Source organism: Panulirus ornatus, chromosome 36 (assembly GCF_036320965.1).
Source record: "Panulirus ornatus isolate Po-2019 chromosome 36, ASM3632096v1, whole genome shotgun sequence".
Classification (NCBI taxonomy): domain Eukaryota; kingdom Metazoa; phylum Arthropoda; class Malacostraca; order Decapoda; family Palinuridae; genus Panulirus; species Panulirus ornatus.
The window spans coordinates 11,907,441-11,935,017 of NC_092259.1; the positions used below are offsets into that span (position 1 = coordinate 11,907,441).

Consider the following 27,577-nt stretch of genomic DNA (forward strand, 5'->3'; position numbering starts at 1 on the left):
TGTGTACCGATGGTACAGGATACAGCAGGTACGGTCACGGTACAGTGGTCACGTTGTGTGTACCGGTGGTGCACGGTACAGCAGGTACAGTCACGGTACAGTGGCCGATGAGTCCGATACAGAAACTTCATCATCATACATAATACAGTGACAGAATGTATATAGTTATGATTTATATTATGACGGAATTTATACAGTCGTAATTTACATTAACCTTTTGACCATGTGTATGTATTTAGGAATTTGCATGTTTTGAATCATACACATCGAATCTCGTGTGGGATATATTCAATTAAGCCCTTAATGCTCCTGTAAAAGGATGAGCGGTTTATTGCTGTTTTTTTGGTTTTTTTTTTCCTTGTTTTTAACGATAGGCAGTGACGGTAATCCGCGTCCAGTCCCGTAGCTTCAGCTCTCCACGTATTTGGATAGGATTTCGGGGCTTATGTGGTGTAACCTTTGGCATCATGGCTGTATCACCAGCAGTTGATGGAAGAGAGTGCAGTCCTGTTTCAGAATTTCGCACTTCTGAGGAGGCCATATCCTTGCCCTGCTGCTGTTTCCAGCGCAGCCTTAAGAGCTGAAGGAACCCCAGGAAAATGTCTGGCGCCGCCAAAGGGGATTTAAATTAAACCCCCATTGGCGGCGCCAAAGGCCATTGCAGTAGCATAGCGGCATCCAAAGGGAAAGAAACAAATTGATGGTTTACTTTAAAGCCTCTTTGGGGGTGCTAAAGGCTAATAGAGTGGTGTACTGGCATCTAGAAATAAAGAAGGTAATTCAAGGTTTAATTCAAAGCCAATACCTCTTCTTGAAAAGTGTTATGGGGAGATATATATATATATATATATATATATATATATATATATATATATATATATATATATATATATATATATATATATATATATATATATATATATAAAATACAGGATGGGAAGAACTAGTGTATGATTCATCCCTGAATCTAAACAGTGTTTATAGTTAGATTGTTGAGAGAGAGAGAGAGAGAGAGAGAGAGAGAGAGAGAGAGAGAGAGAGAGAGAGAGAGACCTCCTTTCTGTCAGCTTGAGCGTTGTAAGCGTTAGAATGGTAGGGCTGCTGACACACACACACACACACACACACACACACACACACACACACACACAGACACACTGGGATACGTACATGCATATTGAGCAGCTGAACCCACGTATTTCGTGGTTATATTACGGTTATTTCCGGTTGTTATCATGGGCTGTGGGAGTTTTATGGGCTGTAGCCGTGTGTGCTGGCACCAGATATACTGGTATATTACCTATATGGCGGACTGTGTGTCATCACTGTAGCGCCCCATGTATCTTCACTGTAGCGCCCCATGTATCTTCACTGTAACGTCCCATGTGTATTCAGTGAAGCGCCCCTTGTATCTTCACTGTAACGCCCCGTGTTTCTTCACTGTAGCGCACCATGTGTATTCAGTGTAGCGCCTCTTATCTTCACTGTAACGACCCGTGTGTCTTCACTGTAGCACCCCATATGTCTTCACTGTAGCGCACCTTGTGTATTCAGTGTAGCGTCCATTGTATCTTCACTGTAGCGCCCCGTGTGTCTTCACTGTAGCGCCCCATGTGTCATCACTGTAGCGCACCTTGTGTATTCAGTGTAGCGCCCTATTGTATCTTCACTGTAGCGCCCCTTGTGTCTTCACTATAGCGCCCCGTATGCAGTCAGGACAGTGCTCCATGTGCTCATCGGGTTTCACTGTAGAGCACCATGTGTTCATCAGTATAGCAGGCCATGCGTAACCAGTATAAGCACCATGTGTTCGTTCATCAGTGTAGCAGGCCATGTTTTCGTCAGTATAACGCCCCATATTACAGCACTCTGTGTGTGTCATTAGTAGTGTACCGTCCAGTGTCATAATGGCTCTCTGGATATATAAACCAGCTATTACTGGGGAAAAAAAATATATATATATATACATGTTTGAAAAAAGATATGTTTCGTTACTGACTTTTAACATTTTCCTTATATATATATATATATATATATATATATATATATATATATATATATATATATATATATATATATATATATATATATATGTGTGTGTATATGTGTGTGTGTGTGTGTATTCATATGTATTCGCCATTTCCCGCGCCAGCGAGGTAACGCTAAGAACAGAGGACAGTCTTGGAGAGAAAATCCTCACTTGGCCCCTTCTCTGTTCCCTCTTTTGGAAAAGTAAAAACTGGACGGGAGAATTTCCAAACCCAAAGCGCTCCCTCCCCCTTTTAGTCGCCTTCTACGAGACGCAGGGAATCCGTGGAAAGTATTCTTTCTCCCCTGTCCCCAGGGTTATATATATATATATATATATATATATATATATATATATATATATATATATATATATATATATATATATATATATATACATAAAGCCTGGATTTCGCTCTACCTGTGACAGTTTAAGCTCATTGTGTTGCTCGTCCTGTTTTCATGACATTAGCAAAGCAGTAATTGAATTAATTGTAATTACGCCGCTGGTACAAAAATAACTCTTATTGTATGTTAGGCAAAACTGGCTCTCTCTCTCTCTCTCTCTCTCTCTCTCTCTCTCTCTCTCTCTCTCTCTCTCTCTCTCTCTCTCTCTCTCTCTCACACACACAAAAAAACATACAAACACGCATATTTTTAAATCCAATACTTTGAAGACACACCTATGTCTGTAGGAGAGTTACGGTGGTCTGTGTCAGGTGTTCGTGGCGTGAGGGGGTTCGATCTCTGGTCCCCACTTCGAGATAGAGTGGGTTCAGTCATGCCCCCATCCATCATAGCCGTGGGTTCAGTTGCAGGTCTGCCGCCATGGGCGGGGGTTCAGCCCCAGCCCCTCAGTCGTGGTGGTGGGTTCAACGTTGGTTTCACCTCCTGGTGGTGGTGGTGTTCAACGCTGGCTTCCTCTGGTGGTGTTCAACGAGGGCTTCCCATCTTAAGGGGGGGGGGGGGTGTTCCACGCGAGCTCCCCCCCCTCTCCATGACGTTTAAGCCAACGCCGTCCACCCCTCATGACTGTGGGCCAGCGCTTACTAACCCCCCTCCCCCAACTTCCCTGGGTCAACGCTAGCCTACCCTTGCATGCTGCGCACCCCCTCCCTCCCATCCTCACCCCTGCGCACCACCCACCTCCCCTTCCTCACCCCTGCGCACCTCCCCTGCGCACCCCCCTGCAGCCTAGAAGCGTTGCCTCCTCTACCCACCCCAGGGTATCGTAAATGTTACGCTTCTATTTAGATGCAAATTGTTTCTCTCTCTCTCTCTCTCTCTCTCTCTCTCTCTCTCTCTCTCTCTCTCTCTCTCTCTCTCTCTCTCTCTCTCTCTCTCTCTCTCTCTCTCTCTCTCCCTTCCCAGCATTCCCCACTCACCCAAAGCCCCCAAAAATTTGCCTACTGCTCCTACATTTCTTCATGGAAGGATTGTGGACCAGCTGCCCCTCCTGCCCCCCCCCCCCAATCTCCCCACCTTTGAAGACGCCGCACGCCCCCCCCCTCCCCTCCCCACCACCAGCTGGCACAGAGTGGCCTGATAAGTATTGATAGCGATAGTGTTTCATGGAGAGATTTGTCGACCACCTGCCTCTCGTGCAGACTCCCAGCTGGCGGTAGATGGCTATATATATATGTATAGATGGTGGAGTGGCGTTTCGAAGATGGTATTTTTGTGTGTGACAAGAGGACGGATTTTGCCACCTTGTGGTTGTGGTTTGAGCGTATGGGTTCGAATCCCGGTTGTTGCCGTAGTCAGTTCACAGTCAACCCAGCTGTTCATCCACCCTCATAGGGGTTGGTCGATGAAATGGGTATCAGGATCAGGCTAGGATATATATATATATAATATAATATATATATATATATATATATATATATATATATATATATATATATATATATATATATATATATATATATATAGCGTTAATGAGATAATTTGATTAGGGTCTAAGTCGGCCGTACCGTCTCAGCTAACATAAAAAAAGAATGGCATTTCTGAGATAGAATTTACAATCTCTCTTCAGATTCTTGACGTCTCCGGATTGGTTGATAGGAGGCCAATCATCAGCTTGGTGGCTGCGCAGTGGATCCAGCTGGAGTTGCATAGTTAGGAGGGAGGGTGTGGGTTGTAGGTGGGGGAGGGTTACCTTCCGTTGTGTACATCTCTCACGAACTCAGCGTGCCAGATGATTTCGTGAGAGGTCATTTGATGAGCAGGGAGGACAGTTGATTGGAAAGGAGGCCAATTAATGATCAGGGAGGCCAGTTTGAATGCCAGGAAGGCCGACTGATTCGGAGGGAGACATGTTAATTGCCAGGGGGAGGCCAGCCAACTGGCAGGGAGGGCAGCTGGCTAATTGCCGGAGAGGCCAGGTAATTGTCAAGGAAGCCAGCTAATTACCTGCAACACCCTCCAACGCCTTAACCCCCCCCTCACCCCCACCCTCACCCCAACCCCTCAAGAAATTGAAAAAGAAAACGTTATGTCTGGGATGAAAGAAAACGTGAGTAATGTGCAGGGACGACTGTAACACTTTTTTTTTTTTTTTTTTTTTTTTTTTACAAGGAGAGGAGGAGTGATGGATGCAGGGGGGTTGAGGAACACATGTTTTGCAAGGGTGGGTATAGGTACAGGCGACCGTGGACCGCCGCTGTCTTACGAAGGGGGAAGGAGGTGGTGGGTGAATGGCGGGGGGGGGGGGGGGGGGGGAGTACAGTAGGCTTCAATAGTTATGCAGAGCCACTGGTGTGTTGGTTGTTAACAGAAGGAAGGAAGGAAGGAAGGAAGGAAGGTGGTCATTTGACAGCGGGGAAGGAAGAGGATAGGAGGATGTAGGGAACCCTGGGGAACGCCAAGCCACAGCTGATCGTCTTGTGGTGAGCTCTGGTGGAGCACTGAGGCGATGCCGTGTGGTGAGCTGTGGTAGAAGGCTGGGTTGGAGCTGTGTGGTGAGCTGTGGTGGAGCGCTGGTACGATTGTAGTGTGGTGAGCTGTGGTGGAGCGCTGGGACGATTGTAATGTGGTGAGCTGTGGTGGAGCGCTGGGACGATTGTAGTGTGGTGAGCTGTGGTGGAGCGCTGGGACGATTGTAGTGTGGTGAGCTGTGGTGGAGCGCTGGGACGATTGTAGTGTGGTGAGCTGTGGTGGAGCGCTGGTACGATTGTACTGTGGTAAGCTGTGGTGGAGCGCTGGTACGATTGTACTGTGGTGAGCAGTGGTACAGAACCCTGAGGGTGATGGGTGTGTAGTGAGCTGTGGTGGAGCAGTGTGGTGCTGACTGAAACTGCGCTGAGGTGGCGAGCTATGGTAAGCTCACCTGCCTCCCGCCCCACCTGTGTTGTAAGTTGAGCCGGTAAGTGCACTTTGTAGCGAACTTTTCCCCACCTCATCATCTTTCTCCTAATGAACACCGGCTCACGGGGAGGGGGCGGAGGGGGGGGGGGGGCTCGTGTGAATGCATAATACTTTCCCGAATACTTTTTTTTTCTTTTTTTTTCAAAATACTTTCCTCGCCGTCGTAAACTTTCGTTCGCCGATGACAGTTTTAGTTAGTTAATAAGGAGGGGATGACGCAGTGTAGAATGGAACGAAAGGAAGAAGAAAAAATGAAGAGATAGCGAAAAGTGGGACGAGGGGGTGGGTTGGGGGGGGGGAAGGAGTTTAAGGAAAGCTGGGAAAAAAGAGGTTGTCAGGGAGGGTGGGGGGATAAAGTGCTAAGCAGGGAGGAGGGGAAAAAAGAGCAAGGCAAGAAGGTAAGAAAAAATTATATAGTCTTAGACATGGAGGATGAAATATGGAGATAGGGACGAAGATGGAGATATAGAGGCAGGGAGGAATAGAGAAGGAAGCAGGGAGAAAGAAAGAGGGAGGCAGGGAGGAATGAAGGAGGAGGCAGGGAGGAATATAGATGGAGGCAGGGAGGAATAAAGAAGGAAGCAGGGAGGACTGATGATGGCAAAGAGCTTGATGGTAAGGGAGAGAATATTCCATTTTGAATGGTCGTCTGCGGAATTTTTTTTATTGGAAGCGAAGGAAAGTGTGAAGGAATTTGAAGACTCTCAAACTTTTAATTGCCGGAAAGTGGGGAGGGGGGGGGAGAAGTATATCTATCCATCTTCCTGTCTATCCATCTATCTCTCTTTGTGTGCTTATCTGCCTATCTTTCTGTATCTGTCTGCCTGTCGCGTTTGCATATAGCAACATGTTTATCTCTGCTTGTCTGTCAGTCTGACTTATATATATATATATATATATATATATATATATATATATATATATATATATATATATATATAGAGAGAGAGAGAGAGAGAGAGAGAGAGAGAGAGAGAGAGAGAGAGAGTGTTTTGTATGTGTTTACGTCTTTTTTTCTTTTTGAAAAAGAATTTTTTCCGACTCAAAGTTTGCTTGCGTTGGAGGGGTGGGGGAAGGAGGGGGGGGGGGGGCGCAAAAAATGCAACACAGGCAAGCGTAGCCCACACCCCCCGAAAACTCCCCTTCCCTCCCCACTCTAATCCCCCCGACTGGCGAACTTTGCGACGCGGGCATACGTACGGTGGTGAAGAAGCCTTGTAGCCACCACAGCGTGTGTGTGTGTGTGTGTATCCTCCTACCGCCACCGCCCGTGCGTGGACGGACCAGCAGAACCAACCTGACTGTAGAACCACAACAAAAAAAAAAAAACTTTATTTTTGTACGATTGTAGACTGGGTCATCCAGACCCCGATCTGGTGACAGGTGTGGACAGCCCAGCCCACATCCTGGATCGCTGGAGTGTGTGTGTGTGGTGTTTTTGAAGCGGCTCGTGCCAATTATGTTTGGGGTTTGCCACGTGCGACAGTGCGGCCGCCGCAGCATCATCCAGCGAGGAGCAGGACGGACCTCGGCATGGACGGTGGCGCCAACTTACTATGCAGGAGTGAGGCGCGGGGAAGTGACGGCTGCGTGGCCAGACGTGGCAAGTTTTAAAATAGAAGGTTTGGGGGAGAGGGGGAAGTGAGTGTGGCGTCTCTAGAGAGGAGGGGAAAAGATTGGGGGGTGGTGGGGAAGTGAGTTTGGCGCCTCTAGGGAGGAAGGGACGAGGTTGGTGGGGGGAGTAAGTTTGGCATCCCTAGGGAGGAGGGAAGAAGGTTTGAGGGTGGAGGAAAGTAAGTTTGGCGCCTTTAGGGAGGAAGGGAGAAGGTTTGGGGGTGGAGGAAAGTAAGTTTGGAGTCTCTAGGGAGGAAGGGAGAAGGTTTGGGGGTGGAGGAAAGTAAGTTTGGCGCCTTTAGGGAGGAAGGGAGAAGGTTTGAGGGTGGAGGAAAGTAAGTTTGGCGCCTCTAGGGAGGAAGGGAGAAGGTTTGGGGGTGGAGGAAAGTAAGTTTGGAGTCTCTAGGGAGGAGGGGACAGAGGACGTGTCCTGGGGGGCTCAGCGCTGGGTTTACCGGGCTTGAGCCAAGCTGGAAACTTTTACCAGACCCGTGATGAGGTGGCAGGTCGGGGGGTGGGGTGGGGTAAGGCAGCAGGAGCGGGTGTGAGGCAGGACAGGAGGCACTACGGTGAGGAAGAGCAGATAGCAGGTGTGAGGAAAGGGGGTTATGGGTGGTGGGTGCAGGGAGGAGGCAGGACCGGAGCAGGTATGAGGGGGGTGGAGGAGGGGAAGAAACGCACCTCATAGCGCCAGTTGAGCTGATTGGATTAAGGTGTAAGCCAGGCGGGTCTGCAGTGAGTCTGGGGAGGGGGGGGGGATGATGCGCCTCATATCCCCCTGCCTGATGAGGGATCCCGTCTGTGGGACGCCCTAGGTGGGCATGACGAGTCTGGGGAGCTTAGGTGCGTGGGGAGGATAGATGTCCTGGGAGCGTGGTAGCGATGGGAGTGTAGCAGTGAGGCGCAAGAGTGGGGGTTGATAATCTCCCTTTTTATTATTTATTAATTAGCGTTCCAAGTGTACCCACGTGCCCATATTCATGAAATGCCACCTGGAATATATGAAGATGTTACTTTCATTTGTGTTGACACAGAAAAAGAAAATAATAGGTGTGATCACAGCAGAGTCTCTCGTCCGAACGTAATTCCTGGGGTGTTTCTCCTCTGATCTCGCTGAGCCTGTGTGAGATATCCTGGGCAAGTCAGTCGAGCCCCCTGAGTCTGGAGGGCAAGGGGTCATTCTTGTGGATATGGGGGAAAGAATACGTGCCACGTGTTCCCTGCGTGTCGTAGAAGGCGACTGAATGTGGAGGGGGGAGCGGGGGAGGGAGGGGGCTGGAAATCCTCCCCTCCCGTTTTTTACTTTTCCAAAAGAGGGAACAGAGAAGGGGGCCAAGTGAGGATATTCTCTCTGTGGCTCAGTCCTCTGTTCTTAACGCTACCTCGCTGACGTGGAAAATGGCGAATATGTATGAAGGAATAATATGTATATATATATATATATATATATATATATATATATATATATATATATATATATATATATATATATATTTCTTTTTTTTTCGCTTTGTCGCTGTCTCCCGCGTTTGCGAGGTAGCGCAAGGAAACAGACGAAAGAAATGGCCCAACCCACCCCCATACACATGTATATACATACGTCCACACACGCAAATATACATACCTACACAGCTGTGTAGGTATATATATATATATATATATATATATATATATATATATATATATATATATATATATATATATATATATATATATATATATATATATATATATATATTGATATTGTTTTCAGATTCTAAAAATTCCTGTTACTCTGTCGAGGACAGACATTTGTGAAGGGCGGGCACAGAGCTGGTGCATTCCGAGCTAGAATTCCGTATTTGATCCTGCAGGGCATGTGAATGAAGAAGACCCTCCTTTCAGACCATGGCGGACTGAAAATGGATACCGTGACGCTGGACGAGAGCGACCACCACGGTGGCGGCGACCGGTAGAGAACTGTGTGTGTGGTTTTGGTCGTTTAGGGGGTTGAGGAGAGGGTTGGTTGGCTGACCTTGGCAGGGTCGAGGGGTCGTGGTGCTTGACCTGGTGAAGCCACGATGGCGGAGTGTTGTAAACAATGGTCTTATTCGTTGTTTTTTTCACATAAATAGATGTCTGACATGTAAAGTTCGCGCGGGATATGCAGGCTAGAGCAGAAGATGGGTAGAAACAAGTTTTACTGTGAGGTAAGAGCGCTTACAGTAGGATGAGCCAGTAGTGCTCACCGCAGACGAGACGTTGAGGGAGTAATACATAACTGGTCGGGGGGGAGGGAGGGAGTAACGTCACAGGGCGCTCGGCGTCCGTTCTGGCCACACTCTCCCTCCCTCCCGCGGTTTATGAGTCTGGACAATGACGTTGTGCGCGCTGATTAGCTATCATGGGATGGTCCTCCGTGACATTTATGCTCCTCGATTGGTTGTCGCCCGGTGGTCCTGCGATGACGTTATGCCCGCTGATTGGTGGCCGCCTGATGGTCCCCGTGATGGCGTTATCCACGCTGATTGGTGGCCGCCTGATGGCCCGGTGATGACGTTATCCACGCTTATTGGTCGTCGCCGATGATGGAGCAGAATTGAATTTGGCGGTAAAATGCTCGGGCAAAGACGGGCGGCGGGGCCCGAAAGAATGGGAAACATTGTGGGGAATTTTCTTTCTCATATTTTCCTTACGGATAAAAGTATTTGCCGCTGTTGTAGATTTTAGAAATTGGTGTAATGAGGACATGTCTCTCTAGGTGACATATGGACTCCTTCGCTTCCTTAATATTTTTCTTTGAGTCTTGGGCAACATTGAGTTCTTACGGACCAGTAGCTTGGAGGACAGATCCACTGGTGTATATTTTATTTTTTTCCTGTTTGAAGTAGGTAGATAGATAGAGATAGATAGATATAAAGATAGATAGATTGATGTTACTCGAACGTCAATATAGATTTTCAGTCGTAATTTGGCAACTGACTTACGACTAGACGGTCGTACGTGATGAGCTAGACTGTTTGTGGCTGTAGACCCCATACCATCCTTGCGCCAGGGCTTATGAGGCCGAACCTATCCATTTAATTCTTAAACACTTGAAGAGGATGGTGTGTGGTGCCTCGCCACCTTGCTGTTCACCATGGTTTGAGTACTGTTTGCCTGGGCCCTTGAACTCGGTGGTACGGCCCTTGAGCACGAGGTTACGACCCTTGAGCACGACGGTACGACCCTTGAGCACGACGGTACGATCCTTGAGCACGACGGTACGATCCTTGGGTGTGATCAGGCTAGACTCTTCGAGACAGCTTAAGACTCTGCTGAGAGCGAAGTGTACTGGACTAAGCTTAAAGCCTTCTGTTAGCCAGCCTACTCTCCCAGTCACAGCTTATAAGCTTTTTTATCTTTTTACCTGCCAGCTTACCCTCTTAACACAGCTTGAGGTCATCTGCTGGGTAGCAGACTCTCCCAGACTAACCTTAAAGCCTACCGCCAGCTCACTCTCCCAGCCACAGCCAGCTTTAAAGCTTTGCAGATGTATCATGGAGGGCAGCAGGGCTGGGTGCAGACAGTCTTCCCCTCCCAAGGGAGTTCTCGTGGACACGGACACACACACACACACACACACACACACACACACACACACACACACACACACACACACACACACGTCCCTCCCTCCCTCCCTCCCCCCATTAGGCATCACCAACACGTCTCTAAACGTTCGCCGTCACCACCACCACAGCTGGCTGTCTCCATCCTCCACCACCACTACGGTCTCTCCCCAGCCATCACCACCTCCTCAGCCATCCTCAGTCATCGCCATTTCCATAATTTCCACCGTTGTTCAGTGTCCCATCCAGCAGACGTCGTCATCATCATCTCCCGCGCCTCGTCCAATCAGCGCACGCCTGGATCTGTCCACACAAGTGGCCTTCCCCTTGAAAAAGTTTGCCAACCGTGTTGTTCTCAACGCGTCGTGCCACAGCAGCTGAGAGATAGATAAATCTATTATTTACTCTCAATACTTTTGAGTAATAGATGCTAAGACAATGATGTTGCTGTAACATTAAACCCGGTTTATGTATCGTAGTGAATGAGATTTTGCTCGCCGTGGTTGATGACGTATTCATCATAGGTGAACTGGATGGCTTTACCGTGGCTGATGAGTGATTTGACTCATCAGGTAAGCGGAATGAGTTGAAGGATAGGGGTTGTGAGAGGGACTGAGCCACGTTGTGTCACCGCGTCATACATAGGCACAGATTCAGTCGCCAGCGATCTCGGCCAAGGTGTGGAGGTTTTTTCCAGACTGAACACTGAATGTTACTGGAAGTGTAGAAAATGGTTTGCGGTGGTTTGGTTATGCGTAAGGTATCACCGGAAGTGTAGAAAATGGTCTGCGGTGGTTTGGTTATGCGTAAGGTGTCAACCGGAAGTGTAGAAAATGGTTTGCGGTGGTTTGGTTATGCGTGTCACCGGAAGTGTAGAAAATGGTTTGCGGTGGTTTGATTATGCGTAAGGTGTCACCGGAAGTGTAGAAAATGGTTTGCGGTGGTTTGGTTATGCGTGTCACCGGAAGTGTAGAAAATGGTCTGCGGTGGTTTGGTTATGCGTAAGGTGTCACCGGAAGTGTAGAAAATGGTTTGCGGTGGTTTGATTATGCGTAAGGTGTCACCGGAAGTGTAGAAAATGGTTTGCGGTGGTTTGGTTATGCGGAAGGTATCACACCGGGAGTGTAGAAAATGGTTTACGGTGGTTTGGTTATGGCGACGTGCACACACTGACTCACAGGTCCTGGGTTGGGAACCCCTGGTGGGTGTTGTGGCTTCGGATGATACAGTCACTCTGAGGTCCAGGGTTCGGGACGACTGACTGACCAGTGGTTCGTAGGAGGAACGAACGAAGCAGCAGATGGTGCTTGGGCACCACTAGGGAAACGACCACGGAAGCAAGCAGTAGGAAGTAACACTCTCTCTCTCTCTCTCTCTCTCTCTCTCTCTCTCTCTCTCTCTCTCTCTCTCTCTCGCCAGATGCCCTCAGCGTTAGGGACCTTCGGTAAACACGCGTCAGTCATTTCCGGACGCGCGTAGTCATCTTTGCTATAAAAAAAAAAAAGAAATAAACTGTTGTCTCAAAAGTTTTTCGCTCGGTTGACGTATTATGTCATCTCCAATATTCTCTCTCTCTCTCTCTCTCTCTCTCTCTCTCTCTCTCTCTCTCTCTCTCTCTCTCTCTGACGTACTCTTTTTTTTTTCTTTTTTTTTTTCTATCTTCGCCTTCAGGTATTCTGAGGGACGGGAGGCGAGGTTCGAACCCGGGTGCTCGTGTCCTCCCACTTGAATCTTTTATGAGCGCCGAGCGGGGAAGATATAGCCGGTCCTTTATGTACATCAGAGACGAGCAGACTCAGATTTCTAATTTTCAGGATCACCGCCAGGGGGATTCCAGCCGCCCCTCCTCCCCCCCTCAGCACTTTGGGGTTGGGGGTAGGGTATTGTTGGGGAGAGAGAGAGAGAGAGAGAGAGAGAGAGAGAGAGAGAGAGAGAGAGAGAGAGAGAGAGAGATACCTGCAGTGTTAGGTTGAGTCTTGCCGGGTTTTTTTGTCTCTTTTTTTCCCTCTTTTTTTGAGGTGGAGGAGGAGAAAAACGACTTTAGGGTGACCTGTGGAGGTCGTGAGATCGCAGTCCTCCCCCCGGAGTGTGACTCAACGTTCCTCTTCACATCCCGAAGCTCCGCAGGGTCGCGCCAAGCCTCCGTCTTGTTGGTGGGCGAAGGAAGTAGCGACGATTGTTACCCTCGAGTGTGCTCACGTATCTTCCTTTTTTTTTTTTCCATCTCTCGTTCTCGCTGTTTCGTAAGAAAACAGCAAAAAAAAAAAAAGAGGGTGCTTGTCACGAACGGGAAAGCCCTCCACCGAGATCGAACACTGTGGGTGTACGAGGAAGATGTGGAGACAGGAGGAAGGGACGTATTCTTGGAGGAGCTTCCCAGGCTGCGCTCCTTCCAGTAGCAGGGGAAGTGATGGGACGAAGTCTGAAAAGAGGAAGTCAGAGACGTTTATGTGTGGGAGGGATGTGGGTACTTGATGTGGGCAAGATGTTACATCCAGCCGGGTGGCTGAGTGTTAACGAGATGATTGGGGATTAAGACAGAAGATAAGGTCATTGCGTATAGAATTAGGGTCGTTAGACGTAATTTCTCCTAGACCTTTAGTTTTTTTTTCTAACACTTGATGCTGATGATGTTTGCTGGTGTTCGAGAATATCCTTTGACTGGTTGGAGTGCTTGTATGACGACCAGGGTCGTGGTTCCTTGATGGTCATGGTCGCGTCGTTATGACGACCTAGAGACTCATCCACTATAAATGGCTATATAGACAGTCATACACTATAAATGGCTTAATAGACAGTCGTACACTATATATGGCTATATAGACAGTCATCCACTATAAATGGCTATATAGGCACTCATGCACTATCAATGATTTATATAGCCGGCTACGCAACTTAACATTTCAGTTCACTTCGTAACCGCTGGTCGTCCCCAGAGCGCTGTGTGAGTGTGTGTGTGTCTCGAATCGCCGTGACCTTTATTCTGCTGTGTAGCGTTACATCGCGAACGCTACTGTGTTACGAAGGCAGTAGAAGCCATGGTCGCAATCACTACTGGCGCTTGGGATTAAAGGAGACGTGTCTGTACACGGGCCGTCAAGGGTATGGATGAGGGGGGACCACTCGGCTGGCCATGTAGTGTCTGCCCGGTTGTGATGCCCCGTTTGGCGTGGCTCGGCCCGGTGAGGCAGCCTCAGAAGCGGTAGTTTTGATAGTTTATAAGCGGTAGTTTTGCCCCCCCCCCCCCCAGTAAAGTTGTATTTACATAACGTCTCCAGGAGCCCCCCCCTTTTGCAGGAGCTTCCCAGGCTGCGCTCCTTCCAGTAGCAGGGGAAGTGATAGACCCCCTTTGGTGTGCGAAGTCCCTCGACGTTGCTGATGATATGATAGTTTTCATCAGTCAGGATTTTATGTTCGACTGTGCTTGGGTTCAGTTACAGCTTAAGCTTTTTTTTTCTTTCGTTTCCCCATAATGATGTAAAAATTAAGCTCATTAAAACTTTCCATGTCATGGCCCAGTTAAAGCTGATTATAGCTCGATTCAGGTGTTACGTTGGCTGGGTTGGAGGGCACTCGATTGGTAAAACCCGGAGGTCGCGGGTTCGAGCCCCGCTCACGGCTGTTTTTTCCGGAGGGATGTGTCCGCCGTCCGTCCCCAGGTCACCCTGCTGGGTGTGTGGCGCCCTCGGCATCAGCAGGGGACGACGGAGGCGTCGGACACTTCGACGTAGTGATGCTGTGACCCAAGTCATTCGCTCGTGGCAGTTCGTACGGCAGGGAGTTAGGGTGGAATGTGCGTGAGGTGGAGAGAAATATTTTTGTTAGTGTGTTTGTTGGTTGGTTTGACGTGCCGAGGGCATCCGAGAGAAAAGAGAGCAAGGTGGGCCAAAGGACTGAAGCTTGACAGCCACGGAAGCGCTGTGTCCACCGCGGAGCACGTGTGTCTCTTAGACCCACGCGATATGCATCACCCGAGGCGGGGCAGTACCGGTAATATACCACCTCCCCAAGTCGGCGGCTGCCTACCTACCACCAGCTGTACCTACCATGATGAGAGAGAGAGAGAGAGAGAGAGAGAGAGAGAGAGAGAGAGAGAGAGAGAGAGAGAGATGTTGGACTTAATCTTCGGATGGAAACACTCCCCCGGGCGTATGTACGGTGGGGTGGCGCGCAGCGGACAGACGTGACGGAGGGAACGGATGGCTGAGGAATGAACTCGGGCGAGAGGCAGTAGGGCGTGTGATTGCCCCGTGCCTCCCGGGTGGAGCCGACACCTCCAGAGCGGCGACGGCACCGGCCCAATGTAGACCACAACGTCAGTTCGCCTGCCCTGCAGTTTTCCTGTGTGGACGTAGGTCGGGTGTGAGTGACGGGTCGTTAGTGTGGTGGCCAAGTGGTGGTGGTGGTCGCTCTCGCTACGGATAACAACCCCGATTGCGTTGGGCGGGAGTCTCTCTCTCTCTCTCTCTCTCTCTCTCTCTCTCTCTCTCTCTCTCTCTCTCTCTCTCTCTCTCTGCTTTACCCGTGAATTTCACAGACAAGTTATATACCCCAATTTGTGTGTGTGTGTCTGTGTGTATTGAGAGAGGCTAGTGTTGCGGGAGTGTGGGTGTTGCGCGAAAGATGGGCAAGGACGTTTTGTGTTGTGAGTTGCCAATGTTGTGGATCATATGATGATCGTGGCGTGTGTCACTCGGCTCTGCTTCATCATGTGGGAGGGGAATGGCGCGGTTCGCCTCCACAACCCAGCTTTGCCCGGTGTTGTTATTTCAGGAGACTTTAACCGTTTTGGATCTCCCCCCCTCTCCCCCCCTCAACCAAGTCCGTTCACAACAGCTTACTACACCTCCCCCTCCCCCTTTCAGTGGCATTCAACACCTCCTGTGAATAGCGACTTAATATTGCATTCGGAATGGTCCGTCCTGCCGTGGCTAGTCCCGGCGTGGATGAATGCTCGAACGAATACATCCTGCTCATCCGTTATGCATGTATTATCGTTGTGGTGGTATGGTGGGAGGCGGAACCGCGGAGCCCGTGTTCGAGTTCCGGGTTTGGGCACTTGCCTCACGGACGCCCTAGCCGTTCGTTCCTTCCTTCGATGTTGGTTGACAACCAACAGCTAAGTACTTGGTGTAGGGTGGAATATATCTATCTATCTATCTATCTATCTATCTATATATATATATATAGATTCAACCGTGAAGGAATATTGCGACGTTTCCAGAATGGTGAATCCGCTCTATGAATATTTGAAGACGTGTGGCAATACGAGGCGGCAGCGTATCGTTTTTCAACAAAAATACCACCGTATCTCTATTTTTTTTTCTTTCTTCCCCCAAAATCTATGTTCTTACGTAACTCCTCAGCTGTGGTGGCGGTGGTGGTGTGAAATAGCGCACTTTGTGTTTCAGATCAGTTGCCAGGTTGTCAATGTGGGTCATATTGTCCCTCGGCTGGTTGAAAATTCACACGACTTTGACAAGGGGTTGACTCAGAATAGGATCGCGAAAGGAGTCGGTTCAGGCTCTCTCTCTCTCTCTCTCTCTCTCTCTCTCTCTCTCTCTCTCTCTCTCTCTCTCTCTCTCTCTCTCTCTCTCCAGCATCTGCGTTGAATGGGTGGGCGGGTCGCGCTTGGGGGGCGGGCACCCGTCTCCCGAGTTCGTGTGTGCTGCCGAGAAGATGGGAGTTAGTTCGGTCTTGAAGGTAGGGGGAGGGGCGTTCCTTAGGAGGATCGTGAGTCGAACGCCCGCGGAGGATGTTGGTGCGTTAGAGGGAGGAAGGGGGGAGGATTATGATGTTCAGGATGTGGTGAGGTTTGTTTAGGGCCGCGTACTGGGCGTTGCTCGGGTGATGTTTAACGAATCAAACGACCCTGAAGCAATAGTTACTTGGTGTAAAGGCTCCTGAAAGATCGATATTTGTAGTGTGTTTGCGCAAAGGGTTCGTGTGGAAGGGTGGTTAGTTAAAGGAGGGCACTCCTAAAAAGGGGGTGGGGGGTTATATAAAGGGTGATGCTTGAAGGGCTGGCACGTAACGGGTCTTCCAGGAAGAGCTGTTACGTAAAGTGGGCTGTTGAAGAGGTGGTACTTGACCTGTGCTCATGAGGTGTCCGCTGAAGAGTGGCCACATACGAGGGACTGTGATAGCAAAGGAGGTCGTCTTTGAGAGAGAGAGAGAGAGAGAGAGAGAGAGAGAGAGAGAGAGAGAGAGAGTATGGGGATTTATACTCCTTGAAGTCTCCCCCTGGAAAGGATGAGTGGCGTTGTGAACTCGGGTTATTCTTGGTGATGCAGACCACCACCCCCTCCCCCTCCCCCCCTTTCCCCAGAGGTCACGGGGGGGGGGGGGGGGTTGACTGGGCCCCTGAGGGATCCTCGACGCTTCCTGCGTGTTCGTCTAATCTGTTGCCACCAGCAGAGGGAGGGCATGAGTGTGGCACGTGTTGAGGGGATGCCATAAGGCAAGGGGCAGAGAGAGAGGGAGAGCCAGCGGGTAATCACATAAAATGCCCTGCGGTACATTCTTGTGTTGTATGCCATGTACTGTATTCTTGTATGACATACCACGTACTGTATTTGTATTATATGCCACGAACTGTATTCTTGTATCGTATGCCATGTACCATAGTCTTGTATTATATGCCATGTACTGTATTCTTGTATGATATGACCATGTACTGTATTGTATTGTATGATCTATGATGTATTCTTGTATTTTATGTCCCGTATTATCTTCCTGTATCCTCACATGTCTTGCTGTAGTAGCGGACGGTGTTATGTCATGTCACGTTTGGACGCCCGTGTAACGCGCAGTTTCTCGTCTCCTCCCACAGAGTGGCCGCGGCCTGAGTCGTCTTAGCTCGTCGTGTCCGTCGCTCAACGTGGACGGCGAGGAGGTGGACGACGACGACTCCCCCTCATGTAAGTCGCCGACTGGTTCCGGCGGTGTGGTGCCGCCGGGGTCGAGCGGAGGCGGCCACCACCACCACCAGGTCAGACGGGGGTCGGGACGGCTCTCGTCGCGTTCCGACGATGGAGAGGCGACGACCGCCTCCGCGACCACCACCACCACCACCACAACCACCACCACCACCACAACCACCCCCAACACCACCCCGAACACCCCCGTCACCTCCAGCTCCCTGGACGAACACCACCTCTGTCCCGACACGCCCAAAATCCGAGTCAACGACTCCACGCCCACAGGTACAGACGAAGAAGTCGTCCGTGTCCCCCCCCCCTCCCCTGCCCCTCCCCCTGCCCATTTCCCCCTTCCCGTCTAGCACTGAATGTCACCCTCGCTGGTCGCACGCCTTCCCTCCCCCTCTCCCGCCCTTTTTTTTCGGTCGTCCTAGGACGCGGCGCCAGCCGCCATCTTAGGGCGCCCCCGCCCTTGTCCTAGGAGACGCGTCTGTCCCCCCCCCTCCCTCCCTGTCCATCGATACGCCTACCCTCGTTCCAGGATACGCCCGCCCTCCTAGGACATCCCCATCCTCGTCTCAAGACACGTCCACCCATGTCCTAGGACACACACGTACACTTTCGTCCTTGGACACGTCCATCCTCCTGAGGGGAAGCGTCAACCCCCACAACAACCGTCCAAGGACATGCCCTACCTTGCCTGCCCCAGGACACACCCACCGTAGTCGTAGGACACGCCCACCCTCGCTCTGGGACACACCCGCCCACCATCGCCCTACGACACGTCCGCCCACCCACCTTCGCCTTAGGGCACGCCCCCGCCCGCCCACCCTCGTCCTCGGGGACGCGTTTATCCCTCCCCTCCGTCCAAGGACATTCCCACCCTCGTCCTTAGACGCGCCATAACCCCCGTAACCCTTTGATAACGCCCATGCACGTCGCATGAGTTTCCCTGATGGTTGCATGGTTCGTCTGAAACGCTTCTTGTGTCAACAGTAAATACCCACCTTCCCTCCATGGTGGTATGCCTGGTAAACCACGGCACTGGTGATTAGGTTTACATACCCCAGAGTTTTACACATCGTAACACTAGTGACAGGAATTAGGGGAAAAAAAAACACATACACACACAAGTTTACGTAAACCTTGCTACATTGGTGAGTGGGTTTACAAACCGCGAGTTTCAAACCCTTGTGGCACTGGTGACTGGGTTTACATCCCCAAAGGTTTACATATTGGTGGCTGAGGGAGCTTAGGCTCCCACAGGAATGAATGACCTTACGGTCTTCGGCTGCTGACCCGATAACTGGGAGAGATAAGAGATACCATTGCTTGTCACAAGACCTCTTCCCAGCACAGCAGCGCCACCACCCAGGAGGACAGGTGACCCTCACCCAGGGAGTGTGGTGCTGGCGTTAGTCTACCTGTGTTTATCAACCTCGATTATTGTGAACCTGAGGGCGGGAGGCCTTTCTCCCCCCCTCACCTTCCCACCATCCCCAGGCTTGGTAAATTCAATTACTTTGATTGTGTGTGTGTGTGTGTGTGTGTGTGTGTGTGTGTGTGTGTGTATTTCACGTGTTTGGCAGCCGAAGGGGAAGGGATGGCTGGGAATGGTTTCAGACGCCGTGAGTGGTGGAGTTGGGACTTTTGGGACATCAAGGTGGACCAGTCCCGTGAGGGACCGTCCGTGATTTGGGACAGACCAGACTGTCAGCCTCTCCCCACCATCTCCTCTCCCCATCACCCCCAAAGACCCCTGTCGTATTTTTTTTCTCTCCTTCTCCCCACAACTCCACCTTACGTAGTCCACCACGACTCCATCTTACGTAGTCCACCACGACTCCATCTTGCGTAGTCCACCACGACTCCACCTTACGTAGTCCACCACGACTCCACCTTACGTAGTCCACCACAACTCCACCGTACGTAGTCCACCACAACTCCATCTTACGTAGTCCACCACGACTCCACCTTACGTAGTCCACCACGACTCGTGTTCTATACGAGTCATGTTAAGTAGTGCCCCCACCTGCCCCTCGGTAAGGCAGCCCTCACACCCATACCGTCAAGACCTCCGAGGTCCATCCTGCCAATTAGCGTAGCCAAAGCGTCTTGATGACCACCCCCATGACATTTCAGTCTGTCCCTCCCCCCAACTCCCTACACCTGTAACCCTACGTATACCTCCCATCACAGCAGTTTGGTCGCACAAGAATTCAATTCCCTTTATTTTGTTCTTCTTCTTCCCCACCGTCGTTAGCTCCCTCTCAGTTGTGGTTTCAGCACGTTCTCGTCCGTGCGTGTGTGTCTCCCCCCCCCCCCCCCCCCCCCCCCCCCCCCCCCGTAATAAGCACTGCACGATTTAGTGAGATGGATTTGCTTCCGTTTTTGTGTTGGCGACGGCATGACGTTGAATTGTTTTCGTAGATGACACCCGTAGTTCCCCCAGGTGTGGTAGTTAACCCCACTGTTGTTTTTGCATGCTCACATAGTGGTCTGCCCAGTGTTACAAGAACCCGACTGGCTAACCCCATATTTTTTGACACTCCACAGGTCGAACTAACTGATGTGGTATCTCTCCCTGCGGGATCTTAGGGTCACGGAGGTAGGAGAGACACGAGAGAGAGTGAGTGAGTGGGGTTGTCGGCCTGTGTTCAGGGAGATGATATGATAATGATAATGGTTAGAATAATGGTATCTGTGATGATAATGACTGATAAACTGTATCTGAGGTCAAGTGCCGTGTTGACGCCGGGGTTGCGTCATCCCACCACCCTTAAGGGATCCCACCCACGGGCGCTTTCTATCCCGCCTCCGCCTCCCGTGACCCCAACACGGGACCACGCTGTTAGCGGGGCTTGCGGACGGAAGCGCCTCCCTGTGTGATGGACGGGAGATCGCGTCTCCCCGGCCGCCTTCATCAGTTCCATAAATTCAGCTACAGAGTGGTTCCTCGACCTCGCCGTGAACACTACGTCGACGGCCACAATGGCGAACATATCCAGCGATATATATATATATATATATATATATATATATATATATATATATATATATATATATTTTTTTTTTTTTTTTTTTTTTTTTTTTTTTCCTTCATACTATTCGCCATTTCCCGCATTAGCGAGGTAGCGTTAAGAACAGAGGACTGGGCCTTTGAGGGAATATCCTCACCTGGCTCCCTTCTCTGTTCCTTCTTTTGGAAAAAAAAAAGAGAGAGGAGGATTTCCAGCCCCCCGCTCCCTCCCCTTTTAGTCGCCTTCTACGACACGCAGGGAATACGTGGGAAGTATTCTTTCTCCCCTATCCCCAGGGAGAATAGGTTGAGGAACCTTTCCACGCACGAGTTCGTGTGTGTGTGGGGAGGGATCACATCACATGATTCGTGAGGGCACGGCAGCGGGAACTGGCCGGGGCTTGCCGGCAAACTCTGAGGGGTCAAGAACACTTATACTAGACGAGTACCATTCTCAAAAATGGTTGGGAACTCTCGAAATATTACGAGGGGAGATGGCGACTGTCGACGGAAGAATCTGATGTGTACCAAAACGTTTTCTCCAGCTTTACATGGTGTAGCATATACCGAAATAATATATATATATATATATATATATATATATATATATATATATATATATATAAGTGTTCTTGACCCCTCAGAGTTTGCCGGCAAGCCCCGGCCAGTTCCCGCTGCCGTGCCCTCACGAATCATGTGATGTGATCCCTCCCCACACACACACGAACTCGTGCGTGGAAAGGTTCCTCAACCTATGTTGCGTTTTGTGGCCTGGAATCGTATTTGACCCAGCGGATCAAGTGCTCCGCCAGTCATTGATCGTCAGGAACAAGAACTAGGGAGAAGAATTAATTACATGGCGTAGAAAACTATTTCTTTTCGTTTTGGGGTAAATTAATTAACATCTTTTCTGTTCCTGGTGTAAGAACTCCACGAAGGCGTCGCGTCGCTCTGGGGCTTTGTGTCTGGTAGGAGCGGTGCGTCGGCGGATGCGCTTGTGTTCGGAGCCGCCTCTTTGATGGGGCGGCCTCCTCCTCCTCATGTAGGGGGCTCCGTCCGTCACCCACTCAAGACGGGAGTGGTGGTGGTGGGCCCCCTCCGTCATGTGCGACCGTCCGGGCGTCTGGCTGAACGGTTCTCTCGGCACCGGCTTCATCAGGGGGACCTCAACACTCGCGTCTTAATGAAGAGAAAGAACTCGGGGACATTATGACCACCTGTCGTTTTCTTTACATAAAGGGGGACTGGACTGGCTTAGGAAGGGAGAGGAGACTTACTTTATGAGGGGGAGAAGGGGAACCTTTTATTTTATGAGGGGGAGGGGAGTGGAATTCTTACATGATGAGGGAAATTGGAAGCTACTTTATGAGGGGAGGAGTAAGAGAAGGGGGTTGCCGAATGTGGATGTTTATATATAGCAACACGAAGGAATAGGAGGAGGGGAGGAGGGTGTGGGTGGAAGGGAAGGAGGTTGGATACCGCAGTGGCACGGTAGGTGGGAGGGGAGCACGGTAGGTGGGAGGGAGGGGAGCACGGTAGGTGGGAGGGAGAGATGTGGGAGATCATTACCGTCACCACCCACTGAGGATTATGGCTGAACATTATTTAAAAGTCTGGACGTCTCCTTCCTCCAGCCCCCTGTGTAATCATGGGCCTCCCGTAGAAGGCCTGGGAACGAGAGCAGCTGCTGACGTGGAAAACAGTGGTCCCTGCTCTGCTGGAGGAGGGACCGGGTCCCTCCCTCCGTCGCACCGGGTATCAAGGCGGAGGAGGCGAGCCTCCGGGGGTGGAGTCGACCATACCGGCTATAACACTTGTGTTCGTGGTCGTACTTCGGTCCCAGCTGGTTGTAGCTTGGTGCTAGCTGGTGGTGTGTCAGGTCAGCTGGTCCTAGGCCACAGCTGGCTCTTGGGTCACTCCTGGCTGGAAGTGCCGTGGTTGATGTGTCCCGATGACCTGCCCTGGCCTGTGCGTGTGTGTGTGTTATGCCGGCCGCCACACCTCACAGTTCCACCATAGCGTCTTGCCTGACGCTACGAGGGTGACCGGATTTGTTTACGTTGTGGTGATCGTATGTGCGAGGTGATTGTTATTATAATTAGTTGTTGTTGTGTGTGCGTGTGTGTCTGTAATGACGATGATAGTGGTAGTGAGCAGCGACGGTGTATTGTTGTTTGTGTACGTGTTTGTCTTTAATGATGATGATAATGATAGTGATAATGATGACTTAATACTATCGATCAGTCATGGTTTATGGAGGCAGTAGCAGCCAAAGATTGTGTGTGTGTGTGTGTGTGTGTGTGTGTGTGTGTGTGTGTGTGTTGTAGGTCCCTTAGTTTCCCGGGGTACAACACGACCAGAACATTCATTAGATGGTTTAAACACCGACCCACCATGCCAAGCTTAACGCGAGGGGTTCAGCCAGAGCCATTTCGAGTGAACCAGCCAACAGAGGAACCATTGTCATGATAATGTTGTAGCATTATGTCTTGGATCCCCCCCCTAGACCCGGCCACAAGGCCAGACACCAGCGCCATGCATCACAGCAGACGGTCGCGTCAAAAACAAGGGTTTCAGAAGTGAGGTTCCTCCAGCCTGAGTGTTTGTCTGAGGTTCTGAGTTGGTTCTTCCCTCGAACTTGAGTCGGAAACAGAACGAGACTGTTGCTCATATTTTACCCGTGAAAGTGAAGTACGTCGATTTCTAAAAGAAATTAAGGTACGCCGATTTGTAAAGGTAATTGAGACTTGCGTTGATTTTTAAAAGTAATCCATGTACGTCGGTTTTTAAAACTAATTAAGATACGTCGATTTTTAGAAATGATTAAAATACTTCGATTTTTAAAGATAATTAAGATATGTCTGTTTTTAAAGTAATTAGAAATGTCGATTTTTAAAAGTAATTAAGACTAGTCGATTTTTTAAAGTAATTAAATTACGTTGATTTTTAAGTCATTAGAAATGTCGGATTTTGAAATTAATTAAGACGTCGATTTTTTAAAGTAATTATATTACTTCGATTTTTTTAAAGTAATTAGAATACTTCGGTTTTTAAAAGTAATTAGCAAAGTCTTGATCGAAGAAAAGGAGTCATCTTCACCTCCTCCTCCTCCTGTGTTATCACAACAGTGCGGTTTACCCAAGTCCATAGTCTGGATTCGAGGTAAATGCTCAGTGGAGGATCATATAGTCGCACCCTGGTCGTGCGGGATGACGTGGGAGCTCCATCACCAGGCGTTAGAAAAGATAGAGAAATAAAAGGGAATAGTTCCTCCACAGAAACAGAACAGTGGACGGACGGATTAACATACGTGGTGAAATTATAAACTGTTGAGAATATGCGAATGACTGCCGAGCCAGCTGCATAACAGTGAGAGGCAGTACAGGGGGACGCATAGCCAGCTGCACGACAGTGAGAGGCAGTACAGGGGGGGATGCAGAGCCAGCTGCATGACAGTGAGAGGCAGTACAAGGGGGATGCAGAGCCAGCTGCACGACAGAGAGAGGCAGTACAGGAGCGATTCAGAGCCAGCTGCACGACAGTGAGAGGCAGTACAGGAGCGATGCAGAGCCAGCTGCACGACAGTGAGAGGCAGTACAGGGGGGATGCAGAGCCAGCTGCATGACAGTGAGAGGCAGTACAAGGGGGATGCAGAGCCAGCTGCACGACAGAGAGAGGCAGTACAGGAGCGATTCAGAGCCAGCTGCACGACAGTGAGAGGCAGTACAGGAGCGATGCAGAGCCAGCCTCACGACAGTGAGAGGCAGTACAGGAGCGATGCAGAGCCAGCTGCACGACAGTGAGAGACAGTACAGGGGGGATGCAGAGCCAGCTGCATGACAGTGAGAGGCAGTACAGGGGGGACGCAGAGCCAGCTGCACGACAGTTAGAGGCAGTACAGGAGGATGGGGCCCCGCGAGTGCAGAACTCCTCGTTCCTCAGAAAATAGTTAATTCCAAGTTGAAAATTACACTCTGAAAAAATATTACAAAAAAAAAAAAAAGACGGGGGAGGGGAGGATAATGAGACCTATCGTTAAAAAAAGTGTTAATAAAGTAAATTAATGAAATTGAATGAAGGCGGATTATGTGTGTGTGTGTGTGTGTGTGTGTGTGTGTGTGTGTGTTCTTTGTTCATCTGACTCTTGCCTGGAAGCGTGGATCTGAAGAGGATTTTGTGAGTGATGAGGAAAAGATTGATTTAATGAGAGCAAAATGATTGGTCATAATGATGATGATGATAATGATGATGGTAGGAGAAAGATGATGTCCAGTGATAATGGCCGTATGCACAGGAGAACATCATGCATCGGCCACCATCCACCCACCTCAGGCCTAGCCTAGCCCTGGAGGCGTTCGGTCACGTCCTGGCTTCAATGAGTGAACTACCCTACCCAACCTAACGAGATGTGGCGCAGTCCCCGCTGAACTCGACGTGCCTCTTGACCTTACGGTGAAACGACTGGGGGATTAATTAAGATAATTGTAAAGATGATTTATTTTGGGGTGAAACGATTAGGGATTAATTAAGATAATTGTAAAGATGATTTACTTTGTCTTTATTTCGATGATGCTTGGGAAGTATGTGATAGCTTGTTTATATGTATATTTACAGGTTTATTGACTGTCGGTTTATTCAACTGTTCGGCGAGTTAGATTGAGAGAAGAAAATGGAATGTGGTTCACGTACACGTGTTCTTCCTGAACACGACTTTTGACCTCTTTAAGCGGCGGCACGACCTTGAATGGTGGTTGCCTGACCTTGACCTGTTCCTTTGAGGGTGAGGGGGGGTTCGGGATTTAATAGATAGTAATTCGAATGATACCATATATATATATATATATATATATATATATATATATATATATATATATATATATATATATATATATATATATGTAAAGAAATTGGGATACCGCCCTTTTTTGACCTCGCCTAAGGTCACCGCTGATAAAGGGACCCCCCCCCCCCCCCAAGGGCAACACAAGGTGTAATAATGAAGGTATTGCTTCGCGTGAGAGCTTGCCCTCAGGCTTGGCACCCTTTATCCCGTTTTCTGTACATTACCTTTTATGGCAGTTCGAATATCTGGTGCGGTGCACACCTGGCACCCCCCCCCCGAGTCGTATCGTAATTACAACACCCGTTTTCTTTTTTCTTTTTCCTTTTATCTGGGCAGGATTAGATAGCGCTGTAGCCATTACGAGACCGTGTTAACAATGGCCTCGCTTGCATGGTAATGATCGTACGTAACGACTGGCTAAGCAGTTAGATTCCGTAAGGGGCTTTTCCCATAGGAAAATAGTTCAAAAACGTTTCAGTGTGTGAGGAAAAAAATGTATATACCTTTTTTTTGTGCGTATCTTTTAGAAGTAACTCTTGATTATAAGTTTTAGAAGTAGCTCTTAATTATAAGTTGATAAGTGTGGTTAAAGATGCTTAGATTTAAGGTGGTGTCGGTGTATCCGTAAAGTGTTTAGTTTGAACATAATTAACGGTTTAGTGTAACTAGTAACCCGTCGTTGATTACCGAGAAATAGCCCTTATGAAGAGATGTTGTAAGGATGTGGTAGTTCGGTCATCAGGACTCGCTTTGTGAGAAGGGCGCGACCCTCCTGTAGGGAGGGTCTCGCTCCGCGCACGTGCGTGCGTGTATTCCAGCCTCTCGGGGAAACGTTCGCGTGCCGGGGGTTCCTCTGGGCAGGGACGCGACCCGCTGGAACTTCCAGGCGGTGGACGCGCCTGGAAACACTCCTTTGGGGGGGGGGGGGGGTCCTGTAAGCGAAGTCCGCGAGGCGAGATGGTTAACGAGGTCTCCGGAAAGGGGGTGGGGGGGGGGGCATGCTGGACAGCGAGGTTTGGCATGAGGTGCTCTCTCTCTCTCTCTCTCTCTCTCTCTCTCTCTCTCTCTCTCTCTCTCTCTCTCTCTCTCTCTCTCTCAGGACCCTTGAGGTTGGGTGTTGGCTGGGGCCAAAAAAAAAAAGGAAAAGAAAAATATGTTCTTCAAGTGTCGCTGTGGAGGTTGAATAAGACGCTCTCATGAAGAGGGGGTGATGATGAGGGCGGACTTCTTTGACGTGTCTTCTGTTGCCCCAGGAGGCCGGGGGACGAGGGTGGGTGGAGAGAGAGAGAGAGAGAGAGAGAGAGAGAGAGAGAGAGAGAGAGAGAGAGAGAGAGAGAGAGAGAGAGAGTCAGTAGGGAAGATAGAAAACAGGAGGCCCGTTGGCCAATGGTCGGTTGTAATTTTTTTTTTTTGAGCTCAGATTTAGAAGAGAGAGAGAGAGAGAGAGAGAGAGAGAGAGAGAGAGAAGGTGGTGGTGGTGTTGGCGAGGTTGTTGGAGGACAACTCGTGCGAGGCGAGGTGTCACAATAGAAGAAAGCTTGCGGGTTGTTGGAGGGGGGGAAAGAAATTCTTGTGTGGGTTGTGGCCGGGAGGAAACTTTTGGAGGAGACGATTCTGATGTTGAAACTTTAGGAAGGTAGTTCGAAACTGGTGGAGAAACGGGTGCAGGTGTACTGAAGCCCATGGTGAAGCAGAGGAAAGTGTGCTGATGGCGAAACTGATGAAGGTGTGTTGAAACTGGTGGGGGAGACAAGTGAAGGTGTATTGAAACTGGTTGGGGAGACAAGTGAAGGTGTATTGAAACTGGTTGGGGAGACAAGTGAAGGTGTATTGAAACTGGTGGAGACAAGCGAAGGTGTATTGTAACTGGTGGAGAAACTTGGATGCTGCTGCTAGGAAAACTGTTGGAGATTCTACCGAATATGTTGGAGACGATCCTGTAGCTGTTGTAGGAAACGAGGGGTGTCCGCATTGTGGTGTGGGCGGAGGGAAACCGGTAGTTTTCGTCGTAAGTAACCCCCCCTCTCCCTTGCTCGTACTTACATTGGCTTGAGATTATAAGTGTGGAAGAGGCGTAAGTACTACCCCGAGTTGGTAATTACACTTTTTTTTTTTTTAGTACTTCCTGCGTTGCTGTGGGCTTTTGAGTACTTCCCTAGGCTGGTACTTACGGTGGTATGAGCCTGTAATTACTTTT

At 49.6% G+C, this 27,577-nt stretch overlaps 1 protein-coding gene across 1 annotated transcript in view; it reads left to right on the forward strand.

Moving 5' to 3' along the window:
- cyst (rho guanine nucleotide exchange factor 18 cysts) overlaps positions 1-27,577 on the forward strand; it is a 642,386-nt gene that overhangs the window by 447,460 nt on the left and 167,349 nt on the right. The window contains 1 exon segment of the mRNA XM_071683416.1: positions 17,431-17,803. Within this exon segment, the coding sequence (XP_071539517.1) occupies positions 17,431-17,803 (373 nt within the window).